At 42.2% G+C, this 18082-nt stretch overlaps 1 protein-coding gene across 1 annotated transcript in view; it reads left to right on the top strand.

Annotated features, from left to right (window-relative positions):
- TMEFF1 (transmembrane protein with EGF like and two follistatin like domains 1) overlaps positions 1 to 18082 on the top strand; it is a 128412-nt gene that overhangs the window by 66468 nt on the left and 43862 nt on the right. The window contains exons 2-3 of the mRNA XM_050892232.1: positions 4347 to 4456; positions 9637 to 9766. Of these exons, the coding sequence (XP_050748189.1) occupies positions 4347 to 4456; positions 9637 to 9766 (240 nt within the window). The remainder of the gene's footprint in view (positions 1 to 4346; positions 4457 to 9636; positions 9767 to 18082) is intronic.

Genomic DNA, 18082 nt, shown 5'->3' with positions numbered 1-18082 from the left:
TACAATTTTGGGCGTTCTTTTAACCTGTAGAGTAACAGACCCTTTATGAACTTTCCCAGGTCTGTGTGTGTGTGTGTCTGTATATGACCTCCATGAGAGGTTGTACATCCTAATTTAAAGCTTGGCTTCACAAAGAACAAACTTTGGAGGACAGAAGAGCAGCAGTGAGGTGCCCCACACGGCCTTGCCTTTTCCCTCTAGTGAGAATGATGCAAGCTGCTCCCCCTCTTGTACCAAACCCATAGGTCAAGAGGAAACGGGGGCGAGGGGTCCCGGCACCTCCCCTGGTTGGGGTCTTACCCATAGGAAACAGAAAACAGACAGGCAGAGAGGATTTTTCCCAGGCACAGCTGAAATATTCAAGAGGGCCAAAGCTGGCAGCACTGCTACTAAACCCACCCGCTCACTTCCACATGGGAGAGGTATTTTTTTGGTTCCTTATATCCATTCATCATTACTATGTGCTGTTGCCAACCCCAGGAGAAACATGAATTTTGAAAGAACAAATTGCTTATGAAGTTACCAGATTTGCCCATCTTAGATTTTATTTTATCCTCAAGGTATCCAGATGGAAGCAACATGTTTGATGTACTTAAACCTACAAATTTTATTTCATCTTCAGGTTCAGCATTTTGACACATGTAATTTAGCTTATAACGAGAGGTTCACGCCTCAGAGCAATGCATTTTGAGGTCACAAGCAAAAAGCCAATCTCCAGCTACTTGTATTGAGCTGTACTTCAAATTCTCTGAAAGGAGTCAAAATGGAGAAGGCTTTCTTCTTTTTAGTGATGTGTCAAATTATCACAAGGTGAATTAATTTCAAAAGAGGAAAAGAAAAACCCAAAAGACCTTGATGTGGGTCTTTGCAGCCAAATTCCTGCAAGCTGCTCTGTGCCGGTCAGCCCTCACACCACCAGGAAGTGTATTGGCTGAACAGATACTAGCAAATCATTTTTAATACCTCATTTCAGGTCTTTGGAGATTAATTTTATCATAAATTTGGAAGCCTGATTTAATTGCGCTAATTATGTTTTCTCCTGGGAGTTGATGGATTACTACTTACCATCTTCGTGCTGTACGTAATGAATCACACTGAGGCTTTTTCTTATTTATACCTGCTAAAAGTCTAGGAAATTAGTTGCGATAGGCATTAAAGAAACATGTAAGAAATTACCCTAAACCATTTGCTACATGTTCTTACTCCTTTCATAGGTCTGTTCTCACATATGATGATAATGATTCCATTCTTCTGGAAATAATTGCAGAAACTCCATTTTAATTCTCTCTCTATGGGGAATCCACTGAAGAGAGAGCATATTTCAGACATGCGAGACACCTACGGTTCCTCTTCATATCACTCTATTAACATCCATCCTCATCTATTCATTTTTGAACCGAATGCCGTAGATGTGGAAGTCATTATGGCCACCACACTCCCCGGTACTTGTGATTCCATCAGATGTAATTGTGCACATGTCGGCGGCTTAATTTCGCTGCTGCTGGAATTTGCCACTGAATGGAAGCAGGGATTAGATGACATCCTGTCATAGAATAAAGTTCATCTGTCACCTTCAAATGCCAGTCACCAGGGTATATTGTCTTTTGTACAGCTTTGGAAAATCATGTTGGCTCCCGGTCTCTGAATGACCTTCCCTGCTCAGCGTTCATCTCATGCAAAAAAGCTTATAATCAGTATTTATCATTTATATGGAAAGAAAAACAGTCCACTCCTAAAATTAAGTAACCATTAAAACAGTGTGCTTCCTGTCATTTTAATTCCTCCTGTGGATTTAAAAAAAAAAAAGTAGTCTTGGTTTCTTGGGGTGAGGGGGGCTCACAAGGGCTGATTCCCCACCCGCATCTTCACGTCTCCTGTTACAGTTTTGCTCTGAAATCTTTCCCTTTCTCACTGGCTTTTGCAGTCAGAGCAATAGCTAAGTTAGGAACGAGTACACCTCTGGTTCAGCCTTGATGCTGAACTGCTAGCTGGGGACCGTTTCTGACCCCACACCGGGTCCCCCCCACCCCATGCAGAAAAGTGAGGCCCCTTGCCCCTCCCCGTGGCGAAGAGGCTCCTTCCTGGGCAGTCGTGCCCCTTCTTCACACTGGGGGACACAGAGGTCGGGGGAAAGTCTGTGCTACACGGCTTGGGCAGTTGGACACCGTGTTGACTCTCAGGATTTCAAGCACGAGTTGCATGTCCCAAGGGGTTTCTTCTGCTGAGTGGGGGTATCGGGTAGGATGCTGCGAAGCACCGAGTCCAGCGAGATCAGCTGAGAGTTGAGAAGGGGGGACGCACATCTCTTCAGTTTCCTGAGCTGATGAAAACAGGATTTTGAAAGCTGTTCACACTGTAATTTGTCTGTCTGGTTACTCCCTTTTATAAATTGCATTTTCTCAAATGCGATATCACCTAAAGGTGGATCCTTCTTTCAGGTATGACAATCATTTCCCCTTAATTAATCTTGATAGTTTGTTCATCTTCGCGGAACAGATCTTCACGAGGAGAAAGAAAGGCACATTTCCTTCAGGAGCGAGTTATGAACACACTAAATTGAAAAGCTGCGATGTTCTGTCACATTAACTCGGTCCCTACAATGCAGCAGTCATGCTTGATAAATGGCAACATTAAGAATAACATTAGAGAACACGTGCATGGGGTTGTGATGGCAACCAGGATACGTAACTACCCGATGTTACATACATTGTCCTCCTCATTTATGCCTTCGGGAATGATGGACGTATAGGGGGAAAAAAAAATCAATATTTTTTCAATTTTTCGTCACAGTTGACAAAATATGTGGATTATAACTGGACCTTCTGTTGAGCTATAATCCTGTAACTTTAGTGCTATGAAAAAATACATAATTATGCTATATTAAATATAGAAGTATATGACACATAGCATAATTTATTACATGAATTATTTTATAATTATATATTTATTTATATAAACTATGTGTGTGGGTGTATAATGTTACGTAAACCTACAGGAGCAGTTTTCCAGTATGTCTGTCACTGTCACACTGAAGTGTTGACACTGCTGTGAGCAGGAGAGTGACTGCCTATTTAAGACTGCAAGCGGCAGCGAGCATTATTTTCTTCTGCTTTTGACCTACCTTTCCCTGATTCTGAATGGCTGGTATTCAGTGCTTTCTTTAAGCCAGTTATCTAGATAGGGCTTGCTTATTAAAAGTCACAGACATTATTTTAAATCACACTGCTGTCAATGGATCTCTTTAGTGGGTCATATTGCTATAGAGTCCTGGAGGTTTCTGACTCAAGCCAAAGCAGGGACAGCTTCGAATGATATCATTTGATATCAGTGCAGCCTTAAACAGTGGCAGGGGATTTTTCCAGAGCCCTTGGTGTTATTTTCACCTTTTCATTGCAATTGATAGTAACAGCACCGTTCCCACACAGCCTGGTGGGGTCACGTTTAGGCTGACACTGACTGCTTCCATATCCCACCGGTGCCTTCTTTTGCTCTCTCTCCTATATATGGTTCAAATCAAATACTTATTTCAAAAGAATATATTTATTCTCCTTTAAAACTACCCTTGGATATGATGCCCAAAAAAGCTTGAAACTGTTTAAGCAACCTTTGTGCTGGAGCTAGTGCCTATGCAGTTGATGTGTGTAGCCCCTTGGTTTCCCTCTTGCCAGCTGTACCTCTGCTGCAAGCTTACTGAGGCAGGAGCTGCGTTTGTGCTCCATATTTTTATGCAGCAGCTAAGACAGAGGGCTCTGGTTCATTACGCTGGCTCCCACAGTGCAAGCAAATCATAATAGTTTAAACACACTTCGGTTTATTTTTAGTCTGAAGGATAACAATGTGGGCAAGGCAGAGACTGGAAAACCGGGCAGAGAAATTCTGACGATTTAGCTGTTCTTCTTCTTCAGGACCTTTGTGATGAGTAAGGCAAAAAGAGGTAGCGAGTGAGAAACATGGGCTATAGCTCATGTAAAGGTCCTGACTCCTGTTAGACGCAACTTCTGTGGAGGAAGGTTTTGTACAGGGAACATCCCGGCAGGGGGGACATGGAAGGGAATTTGGGCAGTGTAAACACGTACCTGCTCTGTATCTGTTTGTTTGGTGAAGCGACATTTAGCCACAGCCACTGAGCCAACCAAGCAAAGCTGCTTCTGGGGAGCAGGACCTGCCCCAGGGAGCAGGACAGAGCGGACGCAGGGCAGCCTGTGGAACAGCTCTGGCTTTTTTCCTTTGATTTCTGTATGGCGGGAAGGCAGCAGCGGGGCTCAGTGGGCTTAAGGACAAGGCAGTCCCCAGAATTACTCATCTTACAATTTCTTTTCTGCCTCCTTCTTCTATTTTTTTCACAGAGTTAAATGTAAGGGAATCTGACGTAAGAGTGTGTGATGAATCGTCTTGTAAATACGGAGGAGTGTGCAAGGAAGAAGGCGACGGCTTGAAATGTGCGTGTCAGTTCCAGGTAAGGCCTGCTCACCTTTTTGTTTGCTGTTTCTGACCAATCTTTCAGGTGTATTGAAGTATTTGTAGAATCATCACTTCTTTAAAAATTTCGCTCATCGACAGGCTTATATAGTCTAACCATAAGCTCCTTTTTTAATGGCACTGATTGGGACGGTATGTGACGGAACTTCACCAGGGTGTGCTTAGGAAGCAAGTGGAGAGTGTAGCATCATGTTAGCTCCCCGCATGGTTTTGGTAAGTCAGCCAGCAGCACAGACCAATGTGGGGAAGAACAGAGGGCCATCACATGCCGGGCACCCACAGCGCCCACGACCAGCATGAGCAGAGTTGGGGAGCGCTGGGTGACACCCGCTCTCTGCCTCCCCACCTTGCCTCATCCTGCCCCAAGACCCAGGATGGGAGGGGAGGTGACCCAGAGCAGGGCGGCCAAGCGTTGTCACACACACCAGATGAAGCTTTATAATTTAAATGCAGTACTTACTATGGATTGCACACTCTAATACCCAGTATTTGGAGGATTCTTCCCCACTCTGCTGGTGGCCAAATGTGGTACGCTAGACCCTGGAAGATCTTAAGGCATTTTGAAAATCAGATAGTAACAAGATCACCAGTGATCATAAAGTTGATGAATGAAAACAGTGAATTAATCCCACTCAAGAAAAAGAAGTACGGAAATTTGATTAAAAATATCCCCTGAACTTTTAAAAGGTAGTAAATAGCAAGTTCAATTTGCTTCGTTGGTTTTTGAGCCTTTAGTTTACAGTTTTTATAACTATCATGGCAATCCTTCCTCCCCTCCCGCCCCAGACTTTTTAGAGAAAAGAGAATACTAAGGTTCTTTCTTTTTACAATTTATAACCAGGACAAATGTATCAAATATTATGAGACTCCCGGTAAAACTGGAAGAGGCGGCAGTGTTATCAACCAACCCTGGAGTGGGCTATCTTTCAGTGTTTTAAAAATAATAATGTGTTCTGTTTCCAATAAATAATAAATCAAGGGGAACCAGAATAGCAACAGTGATCTTACACTGGTTTTGGATTACAGTGTTTCAGAGCTGGCTTTTGATGTGGTGTCGTTCAGGTGGGTACCTATGCTGGGGGCATCCTGCAGCTTATGTCCCATAAGAACAATGGGATCTGACTGCCTTTTAAAGGGAGAAGAAATTCTTAGGAGAAGAGGTTTATTCATCAGCCTTCACTCTGTCTGTACCTTTTATGAAAAATAATAAGATAAAACCCCAGTAATCATTAAAAAAAAGGAAAAGAAATTCAATCCTAGGCTAAGCAAAGGTTTCATTTATTTTCTGTAGGTGGTAAATTTTACGTCTTCCTAATATCCAGGTCATGAAGACTAAAAAAGGAACTAGCCTATGTGATAAGCTGATACTTTGTATTGAAGAGCCCATTTTTAAAACCAGTATTATTTTTAAGCTACTTATAAGTTTACTTGTACTTCTTGAAATATTTGTCCAATACTCTAAGGAAAGAAGTCTAAAGATGAGGAGAAGGCATGGTATTTTTCAGACATAGCAGGTTGAATTCTTCCTGTGTTGTGGTTTAACCCCAGCCAGCAACTAAGCACCATGCAGCTGCGTGGGAAAAAAAAGTAAAACTGGTGGGTTGAGATAAGAATAGTTTAATAACTAAAGTAAAATAAAATACGCTACTAACTAAGAATAATAATAATAATAATAGTAATGAAAAAGAATATAACAAAAAAAAAAAAAGAAATAGCACCCCAGAAAAGACAAGTGATGCACAATGCAATTGCTTACCACCCACTGACCGTTGCCAGAGCTGCGATCCGCACCTCCTGGCCAACTCCCCCCAGTTTATATACTGGGCATGATGTTCCATGGTATGGAATACCCCTTTGGCTAGTTCAGGTCAGCTGTCCTGGCCATGCTCCCTCCCAGCTTCTTGTGCACCTGCTTGCTGGCAGAGCATGGGAGACTGAAAAGTCCTTGGCTTAAGATAAGCGCTACTTAGCAACAACTAAAACTTTAGCGTGTTATCAACAGTATTCTCACACTAAATCCAAAACCCAGCACTGTACCAGCTACTAAGAAGAAAATTAACTCTATCCCAGCTGAAACCAGGACATCCTGTAACTCTCAACCTTAATTATTCATCTGCAACTATCAGCACCAAAATATCCCAGGCAACAAACCCCCATCCCGAACTGTTAGGTTCTCTATGTGCAAGACTATCTGATAGCTAGCTAATTTTTTTTCTGTCATTGCAAGGTTTTGAAAAGGAATTAATTAGACACATTTGTGTAGAGTGGTTCAGCTGAACACGCGCTGAAAGGGAGGTGGGGATATCAGCCTGTTGTCCCTGAAGTGCATTTCCTACTCCCCAGAGCTGGAACAGAGCACATGGATAAATGCACCACTGGTCCGATCCAGCAAAGCATTTCTTATGCTCTTAAAACTGCAGTTTTTAGAAAAATGCATGCTAGCAAGAGAGTTGCCTAATTAAAATGGTCTCGGGTCCAGGTGCTGGTCAGGTGAGGATTTTCCTGCTGGAGGGGGCTGCTGCCGGGTGTGAGGCTACAGCCCCTGGGTCCCCTGGCTGCCTGACAGTGGGGCATTTTGGGGAACAGAGGGGCATGGCTATTCGCAGCCACCGCTGAACTAAGGGCAAGGCTGGCACAAACTGTCCCTCAGATTTAGGAAAATGCATAGAGATTTCAGTTCCTTTCCAGGCATCACCACTCCTTCCTCTTCCTCCTTATCTGCCACCACTCCTGGCCTGGCAGCATTTCTCAACTGTTTCGTCTTCTAAAACTTTAAATATTAATGAGTCGTAGTTTCTCCTCCTAGGATCCCCTTTGGAGATGACTGGCTGCCACATTTCAGCATTGTCATTGAAACAGCTATAATGTCATGGCAGCAAGAGCTCTGCAGGCTGCGACCTCTCTGAACACCTTGTAGGCTTTCTCTGTCTTGCCAAGTCATAAAGCCAGATACCAAAGTTTGATTCCCCAGAATCAGATTTACAAATTAGACCGTAGGAGAGGTGCTGAAGGATTCAGCTGTGCTCTGCTTGCAGTGACCTTGATGATATCCTGACTTTCTTCAGGCCTAGTCAGGAAAAAGGATAATTCCCTTTTTATTATAATGGAGGTGGGAGATAACACATGTTCATCAAAATTTTGGAAAGGTCTTTTGCTGTAATTTGGATGATGTTTTACAAAACCTAAATTAAAAACTGATCAACACCTACTGAGTGCATTATGGACTGGCGGGGTGAGGTGAGGTGAGGTGAGGTGAGAGAGAGCTGGTGCGGGGCTCTTTTTCGATCTCAGTAAGGAAGGCTTGACAACAAATGGTTTGATAAGATAACTGCTTTAATAAGACGGAATAGGAAAAGGAATATGGATAGTGAGTAAAGCTTACATCCCTTCAGATGCTGGGCACCCTGCAATCATGCAGCATCGGATGGAGCCCGGATGGATTTTCCCATGGGACACTGTGCAGAGCAGATCCCATCCATGAGGAGATACTCTCCCTTTTGGTCATTAGAGCTATTAGAGGATTTGCTCACAAGAAGAAAACTCTACTCCTAAAGGACATTTGCATGAGAACTTTTGGCTGTGCTGTACTGTACCAAATCGCTAAAAGCTTACCAAACTGTAAAAAAGGAATCACTTTGCTTCTCATTTTCTATCCTCAGGACAAAAACCTGCAACTTTAAAACATCACACAGCAACTTTAAGATTGAATAGAGAATTATCTATTGGAAAGTACTGTCCCCCTCAAGAGCCACTTGTTTAATTATTCCCTAGAAGTGACTATTCAGTATGAGATGTGACAGGACTGATGGCTGTGGTTGAATGTCTGAGAGCTACTCACTATGGGAAAGTATTACAAAACTGTTAGAAATAATTTTCAGAGCTGGCAGCATGATTTATTTCCATCCATGCGTGCTTAGTTCATTCTTGGTCATCTATGGCAGGATGACAAAGGAGGGAGGATAATTCCCTTCAAAATTGTGTTTTAAAAATTGAGGTTTTTGAGGTTTGTGTATGCCAAAGCACAAAGAAACTGTTGTGGCAGAGACTGTCATTTGAAATTTGGAGAAGAAACTCTTGTCCTTTTGGGGCAGCTTAACTAATGTTGCTGTTTCTGTGTGAAGTCTCACTGGTTAAACTATACCAGCTTAATCGTACACTTCATATGGTTATAAAATTTGGTGGCTAGTCTGTGTATTTGTTCATTGCTTCTTGTTGTTTGTTTTTTTGCCTTGGGGTTTTGAAGATCCAAAAGGTGTCTGGAATTACAGTTACCATTGCAGCCCCAAACAGGGCAACGTCTCCTTTTCCATGCAGTGAAGTGGGGTTTGGATCTCCGGTTCAGCAGGGAGCGGTGCAGCACTCGCAGGTGTTAGGCAGATTGGTGGTCTCAGTGTGTTTCCCAGCATTTTAATGCACATTATACTTAGAAGGGCTATATAATCCATCTTTCTTAGAATGTAAGAAAATAGCAAAATACAGGCTGCTCCTGCCAAAGCCATTCTGAATGACAAATTTTCCTTTCTTCCTTTCTTTTTATTAAATGTACCAATGCTACTGACTTTGAGCTTAAAATTTTTCAGTATAGTAATACAAAAGCATTATTATAGTTGTTGACCAAGTAAAACAGACTCATGATGCTCATGAATTCAATGGGGATGGTGGTTGTTTTCCATCTCCCTTGAAAGATCATTCTATGACCAGAAAGATCATTCTATGACCATAAAGATCAGCAAATCTCCCCTTAAGCACTATTCACCTTAAATTTTCTTTTGCTCAGTTTCATCCCCCTGTGCCTAGTCATACATTCTTGTATTATCTTGAAGAAGTTTTCTCCTTCCTCAGTGTTTATCCTTCAAATACTTCTAGATGCTTGTCATATTCCCTCTAGCCACCATAGTTATTTTGTTCTTTTAATCTTTCCTGCTGAATTCCTATGTTCAGCCCTTACGGAGTTGGACTATTATTTCAGTGATCTGAAAGGAATACATACAGTGATATTGAGAAACTAATTGATTTTGAATCTTCCTTTAGTGAACAGAGTCATAAGTTACTGCTAGTAACTCGTATTTGCACAACTATCTTCCTGTATATTAATATGTAGTTGAGATTAATCACATGATTTTGTATGACTGATTTACTTTATAATTTCTTTTTCAGTGTCACACAAACTATATTCCTGTTTGTGGATCAAATGGAGACACTTACCAAAATGAATGCTTCCTCAGGAGAGCTGCTTGCAAGCATCAGAAAGAGATAACAGTGGTATCAAGAGGACCTTGTTATTCTGGTATGTAAAACATCACTTTGTGTCATTAATGAATGATGTTATATGGTTAGCTCTTTAGTTTTGCCCTTAATTCCAGAGATTTTAATTTTCATGGTTTTCATAGAATGAAAGAATGTGGAAACCCCAAGTCCTCTTTAGCAATGGAATATTTTTATAGAGAAGAAATCTGATATATCTTCTGATACGCTAACAGGTTAATAAATAAACATTAAAAGTAGAAATACTTTATCTGAGAAAATAGTTTGTGAATGTTTCTGTGGTATGTATAGAGGAGCCTTGATATTCATCAAAAGGCTTACAATAAATTTGGAGCAGACTCCAAATTAGTCATTTCTTTAGGACTCATATTTTGGATGTACATAATTAGTGTGACATCCAGGAAGTGACACTGATCATCCTGACTGCCACTCTACCTGTATCTGAGGCATCACGTTTGACTAATTTCACTTTCAGCTTACATTGAAGGTATGCATAACTCTTACAAAATCATTGTACCTCACATTTCTAATGGACTGGCCTTTTCTGTCTTTCCACACACTTAAAACACAGATTTTCCGCGCGCTTAAAATACATGGGGCAGGTTTTCACTGTCTTGAATATTGTAACATGCTCTTGGACACAGAAACTTTAGCCACCAGAGGTCTTCTGAACCTCTGAACAGTTTCAAAGCTGGTGAGACCAGACACATAGCTGGCTTTCTCAGAATTAAATTAAATGACTCAGTAGCATCAACAACTGCATTCTTTGGTACGTAAATAAGAGACAAAAAAATTTAAGTTGTGGGACATCCCTCATCTTTTGATACACAATAGCTGCTCAGATTAACCTAAGCAAGTTTACATCTATATGGCAGCCAAAAGCGTGACTATGGGTCAGGTGCAAACTCCTAGCTAGCTTTATGTTGGCTAGTCTAGTTATCGATGACAATTTAGAGGCAGCAGCCTGGAACTCACTGGTAGCGGCAACATCCTATCTGGAAATTAGGGTAAATATATGGGCAGTGTACCTAGGCTGAGTCCTTGCTGCTGCCAGTCCCAGAGCTACCTCATTTAAATGCAGCGTGGCTGTGTTTTACACAAGTTGCTCTAATGCTTTTGACTGCAGCACAGACCTATGCTGAGATTTGGGGTTGTTTACTAAGATCCAAAACAATCTATGGTGTTGGTCCTAATACTGAAGGAAACCTGCGTTTTGTGCCCAGCTCAGCCGCATAATTCCAGCATACCTCAGGCAGATGACTGAATCTACCTTCTTTCCCAATCTCCCACCTGTAAATTATCTCCAGACACTGCAGAAATAGGAAAAAAATGCATGACAGTTTTGGAGCACTCACATATTCCTATAACAACACCCAAGAAGTATGAAGGTTTGAACTGAGCATGTATAAGTAAATATTTTTTTTTAATTTCATGCCCAAATTATTTTAAGAAACAGACTCAGAGCATGAAAGTTTCTTTCCCTCACTAAAACAAAATACTAGGATAATGTTTTGGGAACAACAAAGAAAGTGTTTATTTTTATATGCGTGCTACCCTACTAAGAAAAAGACATTTTGAAACGAAAAATTGATTCTTCTCAGCCTCAGGTTGCTGGCAGCTAATTACTATGTTACTCAGCTAGTCTGGGATTTTTTTTTTTTAACCTTCCTCTCCTTTTCTTTAAGTCCTACATAACACCCAGGAAATGCAGCATAATTTTTAGCACTTAGTGTAATAGATCAAGACGTGCTGAGACACAATTGTCCAGAAAGTACTGGAAACACGTTTCTGAACCTGAGGATGTGATTCAGGCTGCATACTGCATTTACACTGGTGCAATTTAAAGTGCTTCGGCAGAGCTCTACCAGAACAGTACCTGCTGCTTCCCAAGTGTCTGATGCGCTCCGGTTGGCGTGAGAATATTGGATGATAAACGCCATCATCTGGAACCTCTCCATGCCCTGCCTGGGATCATGGGTCATTGAGAAGTCAACATATTTATACTCTTGATCTGTAACACATATATATGGACAATCAAATGCCCAAATTAAAAAATCCTTTATAGACCCCCATTAATTTTCACCGAGTGCCTCCGAATTTGCTATGAAAATGCTTTGTTCTGGGACATCATTGGGAGCTAAGTGTAGATTCACTGGTTTCCTATCAGAGTTTCGGTTTTTCAAAGCAAAGCTTCATCCTGGTGGGACGCACCCGAGGCAATAAGACGAAATTCCCCCATAGTTTTGTAACAACTATTTAATATTTAAAGTACGTCAGACTTCTGAATCTCCTACAAGAATGAAATACTTCCCGTTTGCTAGGGATTGATACCTTCTGAAGCTACGGCACTGCAACAGACTATACTGAGTGATTTAGTCAGACCCGTTTCTTGGCAGGTAACATTTTGATTAAATTTTTACGGTCATGGGTGAGTTAGCAGCATATTTATATATTTATTTCAGTTGTCTGAGTGCTGTCAGAGTTGCAAGATCCTAAAATAAGCCATGTTAAAAAAAAGTCAATCATCATAGGTACTTTAGGAATGAACAAAATGCAAGTTTTGACATTAAAAATGTTTTAGAGAAATGTAAGAGAATGTATGGCTGAAGTTTTCGGGACTGCATATACAGGTCTTAACATTGTCAAAGCCTATTTTTCAATGAAGGGACATTGGTTTTTTTTCAAATATCTGGGTTTACAGAGGTGTTTCTATGCCTAATTACGCCTGGCACAAGGTGTGGATGACAAGGGTCTGTGGGTTTTAGACAATGCACTTAGCCCCGTGTTGCAATATACAGAGAAACTAGGAAAATGAGTGAAATGCAGCTTTAGTGTTCTCTTTGCCTAATACCTTAATATACCTTTGAGAAATGATGAGTCAAATCAAACTATATACAATTTGGCCTGCACCTAACCTGGCCTTTTGTATTCATCCGTGACTGGATGGAGATGAACAGGGCTGCAAAGCAAAGTCCTTGCTGGTAGTACTTCCCATCTTCCACAGCTTCTCCTCCTTGCTCTGTGGGATTATGTTGTGAACAAGATCAGAGCACTGTCCCAGCCTTTCCCTTTTTTTTTTATTTCTTACCCTTACCAGTTCCCTGTTTGCAGTTCAGCCCACAAGCAAATGCAGAGATGGGACCATCCAGCAGGGCAGGGGGAGATGGCAATATCTACACCAGGACTCCTGCCAAACTCATAGCATCAGCGGTCTCGCTGCTGACCTGAAGCCTTGATCAGTTCATAAAGGGTGACGTTACACTGCAATTCATTCGTGTTATGCCATCCTTTACCGGAGGTTATCCTGAACTGGTTTGCTAAACAGATTCAAGAAACCAAGAAGAGAGGGCAGTCAGGGTGCTCAGAGCATTGAGGAGTGTCACCAAGTCCCTTGATTTCTTCTGCCTCCTTTTGTTGCTGAATTTATTGTCTTTATTAGTTTAAATAAAAAAAATTAATTTAGTATATAAGAAATAGACCTTTACAATTCATTTCTAAGAATGTCTGTCCCTGTTAGCCCGCACACAGAGCCATGATTTTGCCTGCTGCCAGATTTATATTATATGCACATGAAAATGTAACCACACAATGATGTAGTACTTGATATATTGTACTTATAGACTCTCAGTGTACTGTATATATTTGAAAGGCACAGTCCATTGCTTTCTGTTGGGATTTCTAAAGTAAAAAAAAAAAAAAGCTATTTGCAGAACTAGAAACAAACACTGTATCTCTGTTAGATTTAAGGAATTATTCTCTTAGGAGTGGCTTTAACTCAGTGTTCTTCAGTCTGAAGTAATCAAACTCTTACCCTGAATTTGAATGTACAGGTTTTTACAGTAAATAATTTTTTTTGTGGGAGGCTTACAGTGAAGCATAATTAGATGCACACATTGTCCTGAAAAGAAATATAATAAGCTCAGTTTAATCCTTTTGAGGGAGTTAAGAAAGAAATTCTAGGCAACTCACTTCTAGATCAAGAAAGTGTGAAAATAACTCTTTATGCTCTCGCAAGAAAGCCATAACAAACCTGAAAACCTGCTATAAAAACATTCATTCATTCTGAGAGCTAACCCAGACCCTTACTCCCAGATTCAGTGCAGTGCAGGAGCTTTCCTGTCCAGCCTGCCAGGAGGGTTTGTGACAGCACAGCATCGCTGTTCTGTCATTAGGAAATGTTTTGGAAGGAAGGAAATAGGCTTACCCAGACATATCTCATCAACACGTGCCAGGATTTAATATCCTGTACTTTTTTTTTTGCATGGCATAATTAAGCAGGAAATGGCTAGCAGGATCAAGTGGTAGCAACCACTTTTCCCCTGAAGATGTCAAGGGAGATGGACATTCCCTGCACACAGCCTGGCTATGCGGAGGTTAAAAGCCTATCTCCAGCAGCCAGAGGCCTTGCAGCTGCTGGCAATTAGGCTTGTCAGCGTTCCTCCCCAAAAGCTCCTGCGGGCATATCAAAATCAAGGGTAATTGCTAGCAGGCAGCCCTGCTCCTGGAGGGTGGGGATAGGAACCCAGCAGGAGGAGGGCTGAGCTGTTGGGAGCGCGGGGTGGCTGAGCTGGCGTGCTCCTTCACAAACCGCTGTTGTGCAGCGGCATGAGCTCTGCTCCGTTGCCAGCAGCGGGAAGTTGGAGCTTGGTTTGATCTTTGCTCCGGCTGGTGGCTTGAAATGGGCTGTGCCGATTTCAGATCTCTTCCAAAACACTGGTCCTTGCGCCGCTGTTTGGAGATTTCGGGGCCTGTGCTGCTGCTGCAGGAGCTGATGGAGAATTGCACCGTGCTGAGGAAAGAGAGAAAGTTAAAAGCTCTCACTGAGCAATGCAACAGTGCTCTCATTGCCATGTCTAGCACCAACTGTAGATCAGGATGGTCTTCTTTGGTAGCAAGTTCTTGATAATTTTATCCAAACTTTACTTAGAGGCACTCTTGTGTACCTAGGGTTAAACTGCAGCAAGCTTGCCCTGTCTCACCATGGAGAGGACTGCTTCGTTAGCTCTGTTAACCAGGAAATCCAGGCTAACAGGGAACTAGGCATTGAGATAGCAGCTGCCCTTTCTGTCTTCCAGTTCTGTCTCATAAGATGAGTAACCAAAGACAATTGAATAAAAGAGTCAACATTATCCAGGACTTGCTCAGTGAAGTTTCTGGAGTGCTGGTGTGGGAAGACCAATTTCTGCTTAATGCAAAGAAGTGGCACGTACTGTCTTTGTACTAAAAAACCCACAGCTGTATCCCAAAAGCTTTAGGGGAAAATCCAGGACTTGGGTATAAAGAGTATAATAACTCTTGGATGCCGAAGTTCAAATGCTGGAAATCCCTTCTCAGCTGTCAGCTAAGCCTTGCAATACCTAAATTCCGCAAATACATCATTTTTTGGCTTTGTTTCCTGGAGAACGGTGTACAGTTTCACCTTCAATGTGTCAAGAGGTGTTCTGTTCTGCCCACGACTGAATAGCTGCTGATTTGTTTCTTACACAGATCTAAAAAAGGTGCAGTGTTTTGGCGTTTCTTTGCCTGCCTCTCTGTGAGCAGGATCGGATAGGTTTGCTCTGGAGGTGCCCACTGGATCACCTGCCCCATGTGAATCAAGTGGAAGGGTCTGCTTGCTCAAAATTTGTCAGTGAACTGTTTGTCCTGTTTGTACTTAGCAGTTTGGAGCTGTTGCCCTAAATGGGGAAGAGATGGGTTCAATTTTCATGCTAGTTTGAGTTAAAAGCCATCCCTCCTGAATGAGAGAGGCTCCAGGCTTTTTTGGGTTTGGAGAGCGTACCTTCTGCCTCTGCACCAAAGCAGACCCACGGTACAGAAATGGCTCCTGTTGACAGAGAACCAAAAAAAAAAGGGATTCTGACTGTAGCCTAGTGCTTACAGCGTTCAGATGCTGTGTCTGATCCAAGTGCTTCTTTATGTATTTTATCCAGAAACTCCTTCACGGATAAAAGCAGCTCACAGCAGAAGGCTGTACATTTGTGTATAAGCATATTTTTATAAGTCTATTTGGAAGAGGGTGGCTTAAGTAAAGAGAGAGGTCAGTCACTCACTCTCTAATTACTGAGCTGTGGCTGGGGGGGATGCTCTTTCTGTCCAGCTTCCTCACTTGTTTGAGCATCTTTCTTGCCAGGTCTTGGTGCATGGAGACCACTTTTGGAAATCCTGAATTGGTTAAGGGCCTGAAAAGAGCAGGGCTGCTTGTCCAAGTAAGCTTGCAAAAAAATGCTACTTTTGTAACCAGCAGCTGCTTGGGAAAATCTAGCCAAGGCTCAGAAAAAAGCAGGAACACGGGCTTAGTTTAGCCTGGTTACCCTGGAGACTAGAGTCCTAGCACAGCTCCCAGGCTCAGAGGGGAGGCACGAGCTCCCAGTGAAAAGTTGAAAATGAGGCAGTGTTATAGAGGTTGATGCTCTTTTTTTTATGGTTTCTTGAAATCTGAAAGCCCAGAGAAGCGGGAATGGATCTCTCCCGTTACTATGATGCCCTGCCAAGTGGAGACAGAGTTGCCTGTGGACTTCATGTATATCAACCCAATGATCTATAGAGTCAGGTGGTCTGAGCATCAACTCTTATCATTTGCACAGCTCTCTCGTTACAGCTCGTACTGTCTGGGTGATGGTACGTCCCCTGCCACACAGCATATGTACCTCATGGTATAACTGGAGCACCTCATGCTGGAGCTGAGCGGCGTTTCTCACCTTGGGGCTGAATGCGCCAGGGAAGGCAGTCGGAGAGTGAGAGTTGGAAATAAAAACATTGAACAAGTCAAGTTTCTTTGAGACATTTTAGCCTTTGTTTTTTATGTGAATTACACGTTGAACTTGCTCATGTTTGTATGTCAGCGTTCTCTCCCCCAGAACAGCTTATGACACAATTTCACCACTACAAATAAGCCTATATACTTACCTCATATAAGTAAATTATACTCCTTCAAATGTCTTAATGAAGCAATACCGCATCATAAGGCATATTTCTCAGTGACTCAACAGTGACATTTTATATAGGATTGTCTGCTTTGTCAGTAAAGTAGGTCACTATCGATGGAACAAGAGCCCTTCTGTTTTCGCATTCATTTCTGTAAGGTAATAAGCTCAGTCTATTAGACACGGAATAGTGGTATAGGAGGAAAGAAAGGAAAATTTAGGTGGAGGGGAAAAAACCTCTCTATTCCTGATACTCCATGTGACAGGAGATTATTTTTAATGTGTGAAGTGACCCAGTAACGTGGAATTTCACACTTTCATCCACGCACTAGAGGGAATTATTCTTAGAAATACAGCTGCTTAAAGAAAAGGAGGGGGAGGGAACTGAGCAAATGGAGGGTTTGGTTTTTCCTCTGATGTGAACAATGAGCTCATATGTGGAAGTAAGAACCCCGCTCCTCTCTCTGTCTGGTCTCCTTCTTTCAGATTTGTGGAAATAAATTCAGCTGCCTTCTCCCTCACCAAAGCAGGCATGAAAGAAGAGGTGTGGGACGAGCAGAGTGTGTGCTCTGCTCCTCTCCTCATCTTCCAGAGAAGCTGAGCTAATGGGGATGGGGAGCGATTCACTGACAGTAGTTGCCATCCCATCCTCTCCTCTCCACCTCCTTTGAGCAAGTAAGATTGAGGGAGTTTGACTCAGAACATGTGTTTAAGGGCTTGTCTTTACTGCCGTGCTAGCTGAAGATACTGTGCAGAGCGCTGCCCAGTGGGATGCACATCCCCGTACAAAATCCCTAGCCAGCTCCATAATACTCTGAAGTGGAGTTAGTCGGCCTGGGGAGGTGAGGAAGCTCAAGTCCTGCTGATGCTTGAACTGCTAATGCAATGGGGATGCAGCCACAATCTGTCACTCATCAGATGCTAATCCAGTCAGTCTAATGTCAATGAAATAACTATGCCATTAGAGCATCCTTATATGAAGTGATTGACTCAGCTGAGAGGAGCTATTTTGTCATTAGGTGACTTAAGCTAACTTTACTTTGAGTTCTAGTTGTCTTCTGGAGGTACTTCTGCACTCAGGTGATTTATATATTACTCCTTCATGTACCAGTCCCAGGGCCAGAGGGATAAAATAATAAATATTCCAAAAATCAGACTCTGTACTCTTCATCTCTTTTGGGTTTGACAAATTTGAATCTCTAACAGTTGAAAAAATGCTAAGAAAGCAATTTAGTTTGCAGTATTGAATGATGCTGTTCCTTGAGTAAAAATATCTTGACAGGGAAGAGAGAGAGTAGGACACAGTAAGCGTGGACAGACTGTATTAAAGGATGCCAGACTTTATGCGGGATGTTTGTTTTTACACCTGGCTCATGAAATGTAACACCTGTGTAATGTTTTACAGTGACAAGTTC

The sequence above is a fragment of the Gymnogyps californianus genome, chromosome 2, assembly GCF_018139145.2.
Source record: "Gymnogyps californianus isolate 813 chromosome 2, ASM1813914v2, whole genome shotgun sequence".
NCBI classification, from domain to species: domain Eukaryota; kingdom Metazoa; phylum Chordata; class Aves; order Accipitriformes; family Cathartidae; genus Gymnogyps; species Gymnogyps californianus.
Note: the sequence above shows the minus strand (reverse complement) of the source record. Positions and strands in the feature narration are given on the sequence as shown.